The following is a 16,101-nucleotide window of genomic DNA, read 5'->3' as shown; positions in this document are numbered from 1 at the left end:
CTGTGGTCCCAGCTGTCTTGAGATCATTAACAAGTTCCTCCCGTGTAGTTCTGGGCTGATCCATCACCTTTCTCATGATCATCGATACCCCACGAGGTGAGATCTTGCGTGGAGCCCCAGTCCGAGGGCGATCGATGGTCATTTTGTGTTTCTTCCATTTACGAATAATCGCGTCAACAGTTGTCTCCTTCTCACCGAGCCGCTTGCCGATGGTCTTGTAGCTCATCCCAGCCTTGTGCAGATCTACAATCTTGTCCCTGACGTCCTCAGACAGCTCTTTGGTCTTTCCCGTGGTGGAGAGGTTGGAAACTGATTGATTCTGTGGACAGGTGTCTTTTATACAGGTAATGAGTTGAGACAGGTGTCTTTTATACAGTTAACGAGTTGAGATTTCTGAGTACTTTCTTAAAGCAAGAAGACTAATCTAACCGGTCTGTGGAAGCCAGAGTTCTTGCTGGTTGGTGTGGGATCAAATACTTATTTCACACAATCAAATGCAAATCAATTTATAATTTTGATGTGATTTTCTGGATTTGTTTGGGGGGGGTATTCTGTCTCTCACTGTAAAAATAAACCTACCATTACAATTATAGACCGTTCATTTCTTTGTCAGTGGGCAAACTTACAAAATTGGCAAGGGATCAAATAATTATTTCCTCCACTGTATATATATATATATACGTGTGTGGGCGGGTATGCGTTTGTGCCTGTATTTAAATGCACAGACACATTTGATTAGATTAGACTTTATTAATCCCACAGTGGGGAAATGTGCTCGTCACAGCAGCAAAGAAAAGACAAATAAACTGTGCACAATATGAAAAAAAAATCTACAAATACGTATGAGAATGATATCGAGGTGGCACCGGCGAGGGCACGGTGCTGCAAATAGGTCCCCACTGATTTTTTTTACAAAAGGGGAATCAGGAGCCAGAGATATCAAACATGTTACAGACTTAGACCTGCTGCCCAGTGGAGTTAATTAACTCCTTTTTAGACTGGAAGGTTGCTCAAAGGTCAGGGGACGACGTTAGTTGTTGGTGCAAAGCTAATGATGGTGTTTGGATTTCAAGCAGTGTCACTTGTTTTGTATTGATTACTTTAATGAAACCTGGTAAGGCCACTCCTAGGAATTGCAGTGAAAGCAAATTGATCTGTCCAGACATGTGGTGCATATTTTTAGTTCACTGTTGTTGTCGTCGTCGCAAAGGTGTATCATTCATCTGATCTGTAACCAGTACAAATTTCTGCCCTGTAAAGAGTGAGATTGACATCTGGATTTGATCTCAAAGGAACTGGTGTTTCATTGTGGTAAGCATGTAGGCACTCGTGGTTATAGATGCTGTCAAAATAAGCTAGTTGCTTTGCAATTCAGTTTTTAAAAGTAAGTTGACGTATGGCTGCAATTACAGCAAGTGTCACTTTGAGGCGGTTGTCTTTGTTGTTGATGGCAATGTGGTTGTTTTTTTTTGCCTGTTTTCTCCAGAGCACCATCAACCCAGTGGATGGGATCTACCAGCCCTCTCTGGACACCCCTGTAGTCAACACCACAATGCCAACACAGACCACACTACCCACAGGTACGACCTCGTGTCACGCATATGTAGAAGCAGCAGCTGTATTCAGAACGTGTGTTCATTAGCTCAGTGTGTTCAGACTCACCTTCATCCACAGAGATTGTTTATGTTTTGTAATATACCTGTTTAGTTAGTTTGAATTTAATTTAATTATTCTATTTTATTTTATTCTATTTATTATATATACTGTGCATTTTTATATTTAATATTTTACTGTTGTTTTATTGATTTCCTGTACCTATAATGCTGCTGTAGCGAAAAAAAATGTCCCCTTGTGGGATTAATAAAGTAACTATCTATCTATCTATCTATCTACCTGAAGGTGACAACAGCTCCCCCTGTTGTTCAGATAATCAATTTATCTCTGCAACACAGTTGATGTTACAGAAATGTCTTTATTTCTTGCTTTTCTTTGCAATTTCATCCGCACAGACTGTTGTTTTTCAGTATTCTGTCCCTCAACAACATTTTAAATTGTTATGTTTTACTTTGGGTCTGAAGACAGTGGGCTATAACCTGAAACATGTTCTAGTATGACAAAATCAGTGTCGGTTTTTGTAAATATATTGTCATTGTTTGACGATAAATTGATACAGGTGTTCCTGACTAGTGAAAATCAACAGCAGGATCTATAACAACATGATATACATTATTATTTTATGTCTTTGTGTGAATATACTTATTAACATACAGTAATTCTCTCTGAAAAGGAATTTATTAGTGTTGTTCTGTGTTGAAGCAGATTCCTGTTCTTTAGGGTTCTTGTGTTTTCAGTCGCATTAGCCAATGAAGAACTGTTTGAATTTAATCGCACGGCATGACAAAGCTCTGACTAAATTTGGTCAGATAACGATGAGTAGACTGTTTAAAAATGCTGTGAAAATGAACATCACAAAGTAGGACATTCTAATTTCAGTCTCTTAATAGACTGTGTAATCCCCCCCCCTCTGCTGAAGCTTCTGTCTTTAGCGTCTCGGATCATTTTCTCAGCATCCTGTCACGTGAGATGAGATGCTGACTTTAATTTGATCAGGCTTCATTTTGAGAACTAACTCCTCTGCTTTCTGTTTTTGCTAAAGACGCTACTCAGGTGTGTAAATCTGACCAACGGCCCTCCACGTTACCTGTTGGTCCTGTCGTCACGGTGATGGGCAGTCTGCAGACCCCGACTCCCAACAGCACAGGTGAACGTTCACTCAAACACTGTTGTTATGTTGATAATTAAGAGTGAATTATACCTTCCTCTGTTGCTTACAAGAAACATGAAATATCATGAACTGCACTTATTTTTTTGGTTTGGTGCAGTTTCCCAGCAGCTACATTTATTTACCAAACATACAAATAATCTTTTCCTGTTAAAAAAAAAAAAAAAGTCATATCACATGATGTTCATTGGCAGATGGAGTTTTACCCGTTTGCACTGGAAGGATATTTTTTTCTGCAGTTTATATCACGATAGAAACGCATAATGTTATAATGTTAATGTGTTGTGACAAAGTGAAAGTGGCTTCTCGTGATGAACCTACAGTTCATTATCAGCTGAATCTAATCTGCAGCTTCGCTTGGCTTTATGGAGCATTATAGTGTGTTTCTGCTCATTGTTTATCTGTCTGATCTGCAGGGTTACTGTTTTGGTTCATTTCCACTGCTCTCACAGTGTCATGTTTGCCTGCACAGACAACTACTCTCAGTGAAATAGCTCTATAAAGCCACTGTACACAGCCTTCTCTGCAGCAAAACGTCAGAGGGGCACAATGAGCAACTAGCTAGTGAACAGAGTGGAGCGTTTAGCAGCTAAAGAAGCCGATATTTCCCTCAGGAGACCACAGTGAGGACCAAACACAATACTGCTGCTCAGTAGCTGCTGGATGTGTGAATAAGCAACTGAACAAGATCACTTTATCAACTTGAAAGGGGATGAAAGCTGTTGACTACTGTGTTTCTGCTGCCCCCAAGTGGCCAACGTAAGCAGTTACAGCATGTTTATGGTTCATTCTTGACCTTCAAAACAACATTTAACAATTGACCACTTCAAGGTACATTTAGTGTCTCTTCAGGAGCTTTCAGTTATATGACATTATCTTCATTAGCAGATAGAAAGGAGATTGTTTTGTCAGCTGCTGTTTTCAAGGTCAAGAATGAACTTCAAACTTCACACTTTGTTTTATCTCGGTCTCCTATAACAGGTTTGTAAAAAAAAAAATAAAAAAAAAGATCTTACTGTACCAGCGTTATGAGTTACATGGAAGTGTTGTATTGCTCATTCCACAGGGAAAAAAACAGCAGAGAAATAACATTGTGTAATATTATTATGTATAGCTTGTAGAGGTTTTAATTTAAAAACAACATGAAGCCAATGCAATAGAACAAGACAATGTAAACTTGTTCTGTCCAGGTTGTACCCTGCCTCAAGTAATTGAGCTTACTTCAGTAAAAACAGTAAGACCACATAAAAAATGTTCAATTATCAGTAAAAGCCCTGCATTCAAAATTTTACTTGAGTAAAACTACATTTAAGTACTGTCAGCAAAATGTAATATAAAAAGTAAAAGTACTAGTTTTGCAAAATGGCCCCGATGTAGTGTTATATTTATCATATACAAGTTACTGGAATATTGCCTCATTTACATAGGCAGCATTTAATGTTGTCATTGGAGAACCAATTTCAACACATACTGTTCAATAGTGTAACCTTCACAAGACATTGTATTTGTAACTAATTGATCATTTATTGGTCCTGTGATGGACTGGCGATCTGTCCAGGGTGTACCCTGCCTTCGCCCAAAGTGCCCCCCCCCCCCCCCTCGGGACCCTGTTCAGGATAAAACAGGTATAGATAATGGATGGATGAGCATTTATTTTACATATAAAATATTCATCTAAGAAGTAACTATAGTTGTGAAATAAATGCAATAGAATAAAAAGTCAAATACTTTCCTCTAAAACGTAGAGGTAGCAGAAAATGGAAATGCTCCAATAAAATACTTCTGAATTGTACTTAAGTACAGTACTTGATTAAATGTACTCGGTTACATTCCTTTGCTGGCAAAGGTAGTAATGACATTTATTATTCTAGTACTTCTGTGTCAGTGAACATAAAGTGAATTAAAAAGCCAAGTTCAACAGCAAAGGAAAGCTGAAGCAGAGGCTGCTGCCTGTTTGTCCCGTGTGCTGAGGCAGCAGTATTAAAACGCTGTGCTGTGCACTAAGGAGGCAGACCGCATGCTTGAGAGTCCGTACTGTCAATATGCTCTGCGGAGAGAGCCGTCGCCATGTTAAAGACGGCTTCACGTCGCTGAGCACAGGCTGCAGGGCTCAGACATAAGTGCTCCGGTTGATTTGATCACCATGACGTGTCTACTTTATGAGTAACGATTTATTTATTAGCTCTATAAAAGTAAGACGCTACAAGAGAGCGCTGCCATGACGCACAATGATTTATTTATTTTTTTTCTCTCTCTATCAGGGAGTGGCGCTTCAGGCCCGAGCAGCGGCGTGGCGTCACCGTCTCACATGCCCCTCCCCTCGCACTCAGTGCCAGACTTCTCCTATTCCTCCAGCGAGGATGAGTTCTACGACGCTGACGAGTTTTACCAGAGCAGCACTTCCCCCAAACACTGCATAGAGTGAGTACGGTATCGCACCCCACCTCCCCTCAACCAACTCTGCATATAGGACATGTGTTGTTTTATAGCCTGACAGCAGCTCCGTGATTATAGAGTTTAGCAGCTCAGGTGGGGAAATGCCGCTTCGAGCGAAGACCAATCAAACTGCACGTGCGGCTCCAATCAGAGAAGCCTGCAGCAAAATTGCCTGTGAATTTTCGACTTACTCTTCATCCCCTCATCTCACCTGCTTCCTTACCGACCACTCTGACTCTCGTGCCCCAGTCCCTCAGGGCCTCCAGCTGCCTCACCCCTCACTAATGAAGAAAAGGCGTTGAAACGACCCGACACCACCGAGTCCCTCAACTCGTCCATGTCCAACGGCACCACAGATGCAGGTGAGAAGGAAAAGCGCCCACAAGACACTCGCAAATATACTGCAGCCTCCTTCATTCAACACAAAGCAGGAGTTCTGTTCAAGTAGGAGGTGACAACAGCTGTACGCCCAAGTAATTTGATCACATTTTAGTGCGTCAGTCATGTCCAAGACATGGAAAAGGCGGGGAACGGCATGTTTTTTCAGCCACGTGACACTTCTGATTGTCTGTTGTCTTCAGACCCGTTTGACAGCCACGATGACCGTGACGATGAGGGTGAGGGGGAGTCTGTGGAAGAGCACAAGAGCGTCATCATGCATCTGCTCTCTCAAGTTCGTCTGGGAATGGACCTCACAAAGGTATGGACCTGTGTGCATGTTACTGCTGTATGTACCACTCCAGTCTTATCGTCACCCGCTGGTCTCTCTGCAGTCGTCGGTTTGCTCTCTAATATCCTCCATGTAAGCTCTTCCTCTTCCTCCTTCACTGTATTTCACAGGTGGTCCTGCCCACCTTCATCCTAGAAAGGAGATCTTTGTTAGAAATGTATGCAGACTTCTTTGCACATCCCGACTTATTTGTAAGGTACGTCCCATTTCGACAACTCCTCTTGTCTCCTAACCATGATTGGTTAAAGCGTAAACAGTCATTCAGTACTCCTTTCCTTTGTTTCCAATTAGTATCGCTGAGCAGCTGGAGGCGCGAGACCGCATGGTTCACGTGGTGAAGTGGTACCTGTCAGCCTTCCACGCAGGGAGGAAAGGCTCAGTGGCCAAGAAACCTTACAACCCCATCCTGGGCGAAGTCTTCTACTGCCACTGGGATCTTCCTAGCGATACAGAGGATCCCTCTCCACACACGGTAACGCCACGTACCCCGCCCAGTTCCTCACTGCTTTGCACTCTCAATGAATTCAGCTATGGGATGGCATTTTATTATTTCACCTTGAATGCATCTGACACAACTTTTACACCTCCCTAGTAAAAGTCAAATTTGGTTTGTGCCTGATTTATTGCATTTCAGTATCAAAAAAAGGTACCTGTTTACATGCACCAAAGAAAATTGTCCCGTTGCAAGCTGTTTGTTATGATACTGTAAGGACCAATGAGACACTGTATGTGATATTTAGTTGTGCAAATGAACTTGAATTACTAGAATAGTCACCTTAGCAAACACTCTGCTTTCTTCTTTTTTTTACATACATTTCTATTTTCTTTGTTAACACAGTCACAAAAAAAACAAATTTCAGTTGTAATATGGAAAAGATGTTATCGATTGTCAGTCCTTCTTTCTATTCTTCACTTTCTTGTGTCCTCCAGGAGACGGTATCAGAAGGCCCAGTTCCCTGGTCTTCAACCAACAGTGTGTGTTTTGTGGCAGAGCAGGTCTCTCACCACCCACCCAGTGAGTGTCCAACCGTCTTCTTCAGTGATTACACAGCTCTGACAAAACCCGTAGGAAACCCATAGGATCCAGAAAAGTGTGGTGGCACTCATCATTTGTGTGATCACCAGCCATACGTTTTTTGTTGGTTTTTTACATCATTTGACATTTAAGAGGCCACAAACTTTACAGGAAACTGTTTGATTTGTAGAGAAAAACCCTTCACCATCACTGATATGTTACCACTGTCCTAAACTCCTTGTTTTGTCTCTCCTTCCTGTAGTTTCTGCATTCTACGCAGAGTGTTTAAATAAGAAGATCCAGTTCAACGCTCACATCTGGACCAAGTCTAAGTTTCTCGGCATGTCCATAGGTGTCCACAATATTGGCCAAGGTAAACCGGACACTTCCTCGTTCACGCCAAAACGTACATTTTTACACAGTCTGTTCCAAATTCCTGCAGCTGTAATTCTGTTTTTTTGTATTGCAGGCTGCGTATCATGTCTGGAGCATGACGAACATTACATTCTCACCTTCCCCAATGGATACGGCAGGTAGGTGTTAGTCTGTGTCAGTGTGTGTGTGTCACCACTGACCTGCTGTTGGCTTCACTGAGCTGAACCTGTCTGCCCAGGTCGATTCTGACTGTGCCGTGGGTGGAGCTGGGCGGGGAGTGCAACATCTCCTGCTCCAAGTCGGGCTACAGCGCCAACATCGTGTTCCACACCAAACCCTTCTACGGCGGGAAGAAGCACAGGATCACCGCTGAGATTTTGTAAGAGGAAAATGGTTCTACAATTTAAATATGCAGTTCAAACACTGTTAAAAGACTGAGTAAAATATACAAAAGCGTGACAATTTTTTTTTCTTCCCTTTCTCTCTACAGTCCACCAAATGACAAGAAATCGTTCTGCTCCATTGAAGGAGAGTGGAACGGAGTGATGTATGCCAAGTGGGTAACTGGAGTGAGTCCTTTTGTTTCTTCGTTTTTAATTTTTTTAATAAATTGCAGGAATTATGTTCACTTAATAAATTAATACATAAATAAATGTCTTGTGTGTTTCCAGGAGAACACAGTGTTCATAGACACCAAGAAGATGGGCATCATTAAGAAGAAAGTGAGGAAACTAGAAGACCAGCTCCAGTACGAGTCCCGAAGGTGAGAAGAGAATCAGTTTTCTGAACTCGGCCTTCTTGCAAAATGTTTTACTTTTAAATGTAATTAACCCTGTTTGACTTTCACACCTTCATTACACTAGACTATGGAGAGATGTGACGCTGAACCTGAAGCTAAAAGACATTGATTCAGCAACAGAAGCCAAACATCGGTTGGAGGAGAAACAAAGGGCCGAAGCCAGAGAAAGAAAGGAGAACGAGCAGCAGTGGGCGACCAGGGTGACGCTTTCTGCCTTCGTTTTTCAACCTTAACTAGAAAGAATCTTGATTTATGGATGTCAAAAGACCAAACTGGATTCAACAGAATTAGAAAATATAGACAAGCATAGATGCTGAAATTGACGAGTGTTTTAGTATTTAACAGATTTAAAGCTGCAACAAATAGTTGATTGGTTAATCGACAGAAGATTAATCACCAACTATTTTGAAGATCGATTGATTTTATTTTTTTTTTATTTTTTTTATTTTTTTTTGGGGGGGGGGGGGGGGGGTTAAGAAATAAATGCTAAAATTCTCTGATTCCAGCTTCCTAAATGTGAATGTTTTCTTGTTCTTCTAGTCCTCCGTGATAATAAACTGAATATTTTTCGGTCGTGGACTGTTTGTCAGGGCAAAACAAAACATTGGTCAACATGATTACTGACGTAAAGTAATTAACAATGGTAATAGTCATTGTCTGCAGCCCTGAACAGATTGTATTCAGTACAAATTGTCAGTACACTCAAAACACTAGCAAAATGATGGCAAAAACCTTGAAATGAAACAGATCCAGCAGCAGACAGATCAGTTTTAGAAATGTCAGATTAAACAGTTTACATTTCAGGATAAATTGTAATATGTGTTGCTTGTGTGTTTCTGTAGCTATTCCACGAGGACGGGGAGTGCTGGGTCTACGACGAGCCACTATTAAAGAGATTAGTCTCTCAGAGGCACTGAGAAGACGACGCCACACTCTTAAGACACACACCTACAAATGCATAAAGAAATGCACACACAACAGAGTCTTCATAAGAACTCTTTTGCAAAACCACTTCTTATCCAAGCCTTGGAATGACTGATGATTGAATACGTACACTGCTTTGCATTTGACTGTAAAACAATATGGAAATGAATGAAAAGCATCAAAGATGTAACATGAATATTAGTAAAAAAAAAAAAAAAAGCTCCTCTCCTTATTTGGGCGATCTCACTTCCACCGCCACTGATACCCGCCACCTGCCAACATGAGACTCTGCAGCGCAGAGTGGAGACGGGAGAGTGGACGCACGACTCGTGTCTCGACTCCATCAGCGTCACGACCTCACCCTTCAACAGCTCCACACCACGAGCCACGGCGCCACTCATTTCCCTACATGCGTGTGTTTGTTTTTTTTTTGCGGGAGGGGGAGGTTGGGCAAGAGGTCTGTGGCTGATGGCGTTCTGTTCAAGTTGACAAATAAAACAGCGGTCTACATCTCAGGGAATCTGGTGACTGAGGAAAGAAAGCTGCTGCATCCCTCTGAGAGTCTGACAGCCTTATAACGGTGGGACGGATGAATCTTAAAGAGGCGGGGGAGAAATTCTCTGCTTGCCTGCAACTAGTTATAACTGTTGTTTATATATAGATATACATATGATGGATATATAAATATATATTCTTTTTTTTTTTTTCTTCAATGCTCTTTTTCTTTCTTTTTCTTTCTGGCAATAGTGTAAACAATATTTGAGGATATGAATTTGATGGCTTTACATCTTTAGGAATCATTCCATTTTAGCCTTTTGATGTTTTGTTCCCATTTCGAAGGAAACTTTGCCACTTATTGGTTCATTCACACTGTTCTGTGTCTCAAGTGTTATCCAGATGCAAAGCCCTTCATCAGTCACAGCGTCTAAACGCGTCGATTTGTGGAGTCGTGATAGATTGAAGGAATATATGCAATACCGATAGAATAATTTACATGGCCTGTCAGAGGACAAAATTCTGTGTCCATTATGCCAAAAAAAAAAGAAAAAGGTTTTAAGGTTTTAGAAAAGGCTAAAGGGACTTTCATCTAGACAGAGAACAAACAATCCTCTGAAAAAAATGTCACCTGAAGGCATTTATGAACAAATGATTGTTTACATGTTTTTGTCTTTCTGGACAGCTGCTTCACGATGAGGACGTATAGCTAAGACACAGTCTGTAAAGTGGCACCTTGGCTCTGCACATCACCTGTCCTCGTTTCCTCTGTAATGTCAGAGTGGATCATCTTCACCCTCGTGTTGTCTGAGGGTGAGGAGAGTGAAAACGAGGCTCCAGAGTCGACCTCTGAAACACTGCTGCGCTTTCACAGTGCTGCTACTGTCTTCTACCGGTTCAGTCTTCTTGTAATAGTCTTTTTTTTTTTTTTTTTTTTTTTTTTTGTCTGATGTTTTTCACGGTTATGAACCACATAGAGGGCAATATTTATCCTGCTGTACACCTTTGCTTTTTTTGAACCATCATTCATTCTCTTATTTAGGTTGGATCTAAATGCAAATTATATTTGGATGAGATGGCAAAATTAAAAAAAAAAAACTGAAATTTCACCTGAAAATGCTGTAGCAAGCTCTCAACAGTCCCTCCTGTTATCTGTGTGGTTAGGACTTGATTAGCGGTTCTCCTGGAGATTTGGCATTGATGTTTGATTCATGTGGGAAAAGACCTTTAGAGTCATAAATCCAATTAATCCGGTGAAGGGATTTATAAAGATGAATATATTGCTGGTGCAGTATGAAAAAAATCTCCAACTCTTGTAGTTGTAGCTGTTGATTTATATCTTTCTTTGTAAGCGGACAATAATGCCTTTGAAAATAAACCAACAGAAATTAGAGTTCAAACTGAATTTGAAGCTTTTTCTTTGTATTTTCTCCTCCAATGTTTTGTCTTTGTAAATTCTGTTGAATAGAGGCCTTGCCATTCATTTCAGTATCGTTCAGTATTGCCTGATAGAGAGCAATCCAAACAAATGTATTTTTTATTTCCTTCTCATCATAACCATTGATTGTATCCGATTCTCCTGTTTAATGATGCATAATATTAAATCTCCATGAGGGTATTCCTGTGAGGTTTTGTCATGGTTCTTTCAGGCGAGTGTGCCCTCGAGTCTTTTTTTTCAAGAGTATTTTCTACAACGGTGACTGTTCTAGTCACCGGTATAGAAAATACTCTACGCCTCAATGTCTGATGAGCACGCATGCAGTTTTGTTTTCAGCATTCACCACCCACCCTGTGTATGTACCCCGTCACCGCCAAGATCAAATAGAGTCCAGTCTGTGTGTGTCATCTTCATCAGACACCCAGAGTTTAAAACTACCTGGTCTCTGGTTTAAAGTGGCAATTTTTATTAAACAAACGTTTTTGTATTTTCAGTTACCCTAACCAGATAGATGGACTATTAAAATCCATACTGGTACATAGAGTTTGTTGACATCATGTTACTTTCAGATGATTACAAATCATTTTTCACCTGATTAGACACAATCTAGACATAATCAGCAGGGCATTTGAAAACATCTGTGTGGTCAGGACCACTGAGCAACACAGTACCCGCCTTTATATTGTGCTTTAGTCGGACAAATTTCCAGTCAGTCAAATTACCAAAAAACAAAACATCTTCAGGGAATCCTATGGGTAACAGAATTATTGTTGAATGAGCAGATGACAATTGCATGTCACTTTCTATATATATATATATTTTTTTTTATCATTATAGTGTTTTTTTTAGGATATCCACGTATTATTTTTGTTCTTTTTAACAGATTATAATCGCAGTTTAATTTAAAAGAAAAAGCGTAGGACACGAGTGTAATTGTTATGTCATGTATTCTCGTATTAGACCAGCAGGGGCGCCAGTCGTCTTGCTATTCTTTTCCCATCAGGCTTTGCGACATGTGCTATAAAAACGCCTCGCGCCCTCTTTCCTGTCTCACTCTCCGGCTGTCCAGCAGGTAAAGATGTCGTGTCTGTTTTGTTGCTGCTGCTCCTGTTCACTTTTTTTTAATTTTTTTTTTTTTTTTATTATATGGTATTGTGCGACCTTTGTCATGATTTGTGTAGCCTTATGTTTTCCTCTGGTCAACCGGTGCTTTTAAATGTTTGTCCTGTAACGCGACGCTGCTTTCAGTGCAACGTCAGCAGGCCTCAGCCACGTGTCTTACCCCACACACGTGGAACTTGCTGGTTTTACCATCCGGTTGTTGCTGTTTTCACTGAAACTAAAGTCGGCGCATTACATTTTTCGTCCCTTGGATACATGATGAAATAAATGTTGGTAGGGACATCTGAGTGAACGTGAGGAAACGCCAACCTTTCTGACTCTTATGGGACGATAAAACGTGAAGGCCGGTCAGGTTAGCTACGCAGCTCCTGCTGCTGGTTGGGACATGAGCTCAAGGTTGACTCGAACTGCAGGGAAGAGCATCGGGGTTTTATTTATTTTATTATTATTTTTTTTTAATGCAGTCCATTTTAATTCTGTTTGCAGGGCTGCAGACGCAGGATGCGTGGGGATGGAAGTGGACATCAAATGGTGAGAAGTTACTCCTGTGATTTCTGGAAGTGTTTTACGGAGGTTAATTGAAATCATTTTGGTCGTGAGTCTTTGCACTATGTAGGACACACACGTGGCCCGTGTACCCCAACTCATGTTATGTTCTTATTGTAGGTTCACGATGCTGATCCTAACCTTTGGAAATCATCGATTACTTGATCGGTAAGCGGGTTTTGTTTCACCACTGAACTCCTCTTGTCTGGAAGTCGATGATGATTTATGTATAAGAGTAGTGGACAGAAGTGATTTCTGAACAATTTTGCACCTGAGACTTAACATTGAAGCTCAGCTCTTTTGATCTTTATAACCAGTAAAGTCCTAATGAGGTTTATCTCCACAGATGTTTGAAAACTCCACAGACATGAAGAAGCTGCCCAGAGGTAAGACTTGGTTAGTTTTGCCTCTCGGGGTATTTTAAGATGGATTTATGCTTCCGAGTTGTTCCTTGTGGCAAATGTAGTTGAGCCAGTTGGAGTCTTCAGATTCCTACGCAAATGTAACAATGGAGCAATTTCAAAATATTTCACTACAAGTAAAAGTCCTGCATCTAAAAATCATACTGAAGAATATAAAGTGCAGGTTTGGTCCCGCCGGCTGATGTATGCCTTTATTGGATGGTGACGCGTTTGTGTGTTAAGCAGCATGTTACTGTAGCTGCTGCAGGAGGAGCGAGTTTGAACAACTTTATATCCAGTTTTAATTGGGACGGCAGATTAAATGAGGGGTCAGGCGGATGATTACTGGGAGAAGAAAAAGACTTCCATTTTCACTTTTTCAACTTTTACTAATCTTATTTGGAAAGATTATTTGACCATTTACCAAAATAATTTGGACATTTCAAATGTGATCCTGACTACACACGTGTTTTTTTTCACCTGTAAACAAACACCTCAGGGAAGCATCAGTCTGTCTTCACCCTTCACACAATCCCTGTGCTGCTGTGATGACAATTATTTGCTACTCTCGACAAGATGGATGACGATACTCCCAACCACCATGTTGAAATCTGAGGCACTGACAACCTGGTGACTGCCAGCTGATGCTGAAAGATGTTTTTATTAATTGTATTTGTTAATCTGCAGGTGTGCTCATGTCAGAATCTACTCTTCAGACATCCAGAACAGGTAATGAACCAAAACTAGTCGACCCAAGTGTTCTCATAACGAACTGTCAATGATGATTTTGTTTAAAAAAAACATTGGGAATCTCTCTGAAAAAGAGTGAAAGATGACTTTAATCTGATGCAGTACAAATAATACAAAAAAAAACCACGTGTTCAATTTTGGACTTCAAGTAATGTGTGGTTTCTTGCTTGCAGAGCATTCTGATGTTCTTGGATCTGGTCATCCATATCACTGGTGAGTTTGTGCTGCAACTTGACTTGGTGCAATATCAATCTGATGCAGTGATGACAGCATAGTTCAACTGATAACTGTGACGAAGAAACACGTCTTTCGCTCCTATCTGATGCATTGGCCTCCAGAACCCGTGAGGCCGCTGGATTTCTGAAGTGATTTATTTAAAAAATATATATAAATCCTTACATTTTCAGAAAGGCTCCTCCGCTACCATCAACAGCGGTGAGGAATATTCCACCTGGATAAAGTCTCCAAAAGGCCGAGTGAAGGTGAGTCGAAGGGCGACGTATAACCCTCTTCAGTGACGTTTGATACAATGATGACAGCATAGTTCAACAGATTACACCATGAAGAATATCTTAATTGTCTTTCGCTCCTAGCTGATGTGTCAACTTTACTTATCCTCTACACCTGAAGTGTTAAAAACGGTAATGACAAATAATTTCTCTTCTCATCAGACATGTTCACCTCGCTGACCGACTCTTCACAGCTTTGGCGGTAAGCATCAAATCCCAGATTAACACTCTGCAGCTAACGTCATTCAGATGTGATGAATTTGAATCAGGTCGCTGATCCATTTGAGGAAATTAGTCACAAATTCTGATCTGTTCTGCATGATGACAGACTGCTTTCTAATATTTTTACATTAATTCACCCAAAGATGTCTTTACTTTACAGGGCAAGTTGGCTTGGGAGTGCTGCCACTGCAGAGGCCATGAAACAAACATGGTGAGTATACAAAGTGACATTTTAAAGCACATCAGACCCAGATGGCTGGAGTTGAGTTTACCTCATCAATTCTTACTTCCCATTAAAATCAATGGGGAAAATTGTATTAAAACCAGTCTGTACCAACATCTTCCTCATCTGGGTCTGAAGGCGCGCTGCATGTGTTAGCTGGGATCACGTTTGCTGCTCTAGTAAACCTCTGAGCCCTCTAGTCTGACCTACGTGATGATAAAGTAAAGACTGACTAAACCGTGGAGTCTGTTATATTAGCTCTAGCTGACCTGGTCACTGTATGAAGTTTATGTTGACACCCTGTGTGCATTATCAACTCACGTTGCTGTCTCTTCAGCTTGTAGTCTCACTGGAGGCCAGTGTGCAGGACAAGGACGAGAACCAGAGGTAAGAAAAAGACTTGAGGAGCCACATGACAGTCATGGGTTCAGTGATGTCTTAACAAATGTCTGACCTGAACTATAATGTGGACAAAATGTTACTGAGAAACCCAGTCAATTAATGATTAATCAGTCAGTCACTGATGTGTAATAAGGTGTTTTTGTTTTTACTTTCTCCTTCAGGAAAAATGTTTAAAGTTGAACTGGTAAGTGTTAAAGTCACTCAACTACTTGATCTAATTTAGAAGGAAATTGTCTGATTTTTAAAATTTAAATTCCACCACACGACCAGTGATGAAAAGATTCTGCCAAATGATTTGTGATGATTATAACCCTAACCGTTCCATTTTCTTCTGAGGTCTGTGTGGTTGGTAACATTGCTGCTTTCTCTTGTTAGTTTCCTCTTTTTAATAAGCATTTTAATATGCGTATAACGGAGTCATTGTTTTTCTCAGATTTTTTTTGTCAACATTGGCTGCTGCTTTGCTTGGATATGACCATCAGTCTGCAGCGTTGAGCGTCCTGACCCATCCCCAGTGAGATGACCCCGAGATGTTGTCGTCGTTGTCATTTGATACATTGTTGCAATAAATTAATAATATTGTACCTGATTGCGTGGTGTCATATTTTTAGGCTGGTAGGTAGTTTCAATATTTCAGTATCTGTGCCAATTAAAAATGTTTACTGTTAATCATGGTTTAAATACTGGTCAACATTAGAATGAACGACCTTTTTGAAAGACATCAGCTGGAAATGAAACTTGTGTATACGTCACCGGAAATGATGCGGCTGTCCTTTTGTGAACTGAAGCTAAAGGTGCGTTGCCTTTTTTTGTATTTGTGCACCGCCAGGGCGGCAACACGACTAAATATGGCCGGGTAAAATGAACCGGTGTCCCGATAGCTGCAAGACTGCTTGTAGTACCCGCCCCTCTGAAAAGGGGCGGTGCCAAAT

General features: G+C 40.8%; 1 protein-coding gene, 1 long non-coding RNA gene and 8 other non-coding genes across 14 annotated transcripts in view; all 10 read left to right on the top strand.

The window, feature by feature from the left end:
- osbpl9 (oxysterol binding protein-like 9) overlaps nt 1–11,174 on the top strand; it is a 35,740-nt gene extending 24,566 nt beyond the window's left edge. For all 5 annotated transcript variants that reach the window (XM_069150460.1, XM_069150459.1, XM_069150463.1 and 2 more), the window contains 15 exons: nt 1,487–1,580; nt 2,657–2,761; nt 5,044–5,203; nt 5,468–5,580; nt 5,800–5,918; nt 6,059–6,144; nt 6,240–6,420; nt 6,879–6,963; nt 7,226–7,336; nt 7,433–7,496; nt 7,577–7,717; nt 7,829–7,907; nt 8,010–8,101; nt 8,202–8,337; nt 8,980–11,174. In XM_069150460.1, the coding sequence (XP_069006561.1) occupies nt 1,487–1,580; nt 2,657–2,761; nt 5,044–5,203; nt 5,468–5,580; nt 5,800–5,918; nt 6,059–6,144; nt 6,240–6,420; nt 6,879–6,963; nt 7,226–7,336; nt 7,433–7,496; nt 7,577–7,717; nt 7,829–7,907; nt 8,010–8,101; nt 8,202–8,337; nt 8,980–9,054 (1,641 nt within the window). In that variant the 3' untranslated portion in view covers nt 9,055–11,174. The remainder of the gene's footprint in view (nt 1–1,486; nt 1,581–2,656; nt 2,762–5,043; nt 5,204–5,467; nt 5,581–5,799; nt 5,919–6,058; nt 6,145–6,239; nt 6,421–6,878; nt 6,964–7,225; nt 7,337–7,432; nt 7,497–7,576; nt 7,718–7,828; nt 7,908–8,009; nt 8,102–8,201; nt 8,338–8,979) is intronic.
- Nucleotides 11,175–12,150: 976 nt separating this feature from the next.
- LOC138198806 (uncharacterized) lies at nt 12,151–15,753 on the top strand. Its single transcript, XR_011178301.1, has 11 exons — nt 12,151–12,647; nt 12,783–12,830; nt 13,009–13,048; nt 13,751–13,792; nt 13,987–14,026; nt 14,221–14,295; nt 14,485–14,524; nt 14,705–14,755; nt 15,105–15,154; nt 15,331–15,353; nt 15,603–15,753. It is a non-coding gene; the product is annotated as an uncharacterized lncRNA (long non-coding RNA).
- LOC138199140 (small nucleolar RNA SNORD74) lies at nt 12,361–12,442 on the top strand. The gene has a single exon (XR_011178314.1). It is a non-coding gene; the product is annotated as a small nucleolar RNA SNORD74 (small nucleolar RNA).
- Nucleotides 12,873–12,941, top strand: LOC138199145 (small nucleolar RNA SNORD75). Its single transcript, XR_011178319.1, has one exon. It is a non-coding gene; the product is annotated as a small nucleolar RNA SNORD75 (small nucleolar RNA).
- Nucleotides 13,602–13,682, top strand: LOC138199146 (small nucleolar RNA SNORD24). Its single transcript, XR_011178320.1, has one exon. It is a non-coding gene; the product is annotated as a small nucleolar RNA SNORD24 (small nucleolar RNA).
- LOC138199147 (small nucleolar RNA SNORD79) lies at nt 13,834–13,917 on the top strand. The gene has a single exon (XR_011178321.1). It is a non-coding gene; the product is annotated as a small nucleolar RNA SNORD79 (small nucleolar RNA).
- On the top strand, nt 14,066–14,144 carry LOC138199142 (small nucleolar RNA snR60/Z15/Z230/Z193/J17). Its single transcript, XR_011178316.1, has one exon. It is a non-coding gene; the product is annotated as a small nucleolar RNA snR60/Z15/Z230/Z193/J17 (small nucleolar RNA).
- On the top strand, nt 14,335–14,418 carry LOC138199141 (small nucleolar RNA snR60/Z15/Z230/Z193/J17). Its single transcript, XR_011178315.1, has one exon. It is a non-coding gene; the product is annotated as a small nucleolar RNA snR60/Z15/Z230/Z193/J17 (small nucleolar RNA).
- On the top strand, nt 15,193–15,256 carry LOC138199144 (small nucleolar RNA SNORD78). Its single transcript, XR_011178318.1, has one exon. It is a non-coding gene; the product is annotated as a small nucleolar RNA SNORD78 (small nucleolar RNA).
- LOC138199148 (small nucleolar RNA SNORD47) lies at nt 15,434–15,508 on the top strand. Its single transcript, XR_011178322.1, has one exon. It is a non-coding gene; the product is annotated as a small nucleolar RNA SNORD47 (small nucleolar RNA).
- Nucleotides 15,754–16,101: the final 348 nt, after the last annotated feature.

This window comes from Embiotoca jacksoni, unplaced genomic scaffold (assembly GCF_022577435.1).
Source record: "Embiotoca jacksoni isolate LCO1_2020_lvr unplaced genomic scaffold, fEmbJac1.0.p SCAF_16, whole genome shotgun sequence".
Taxonomy (NCBI): Eukaryota; Metazoa; Chordata; class Actinopteri; family Embiotocidae; genus Embiotoca; species Embiotoca jacksoni.
The sequence above is the reverse complement of the archived record's forward strand: the minus strand, read 5'-3'. Positions and strand labels throughout refer to the sequence as shown.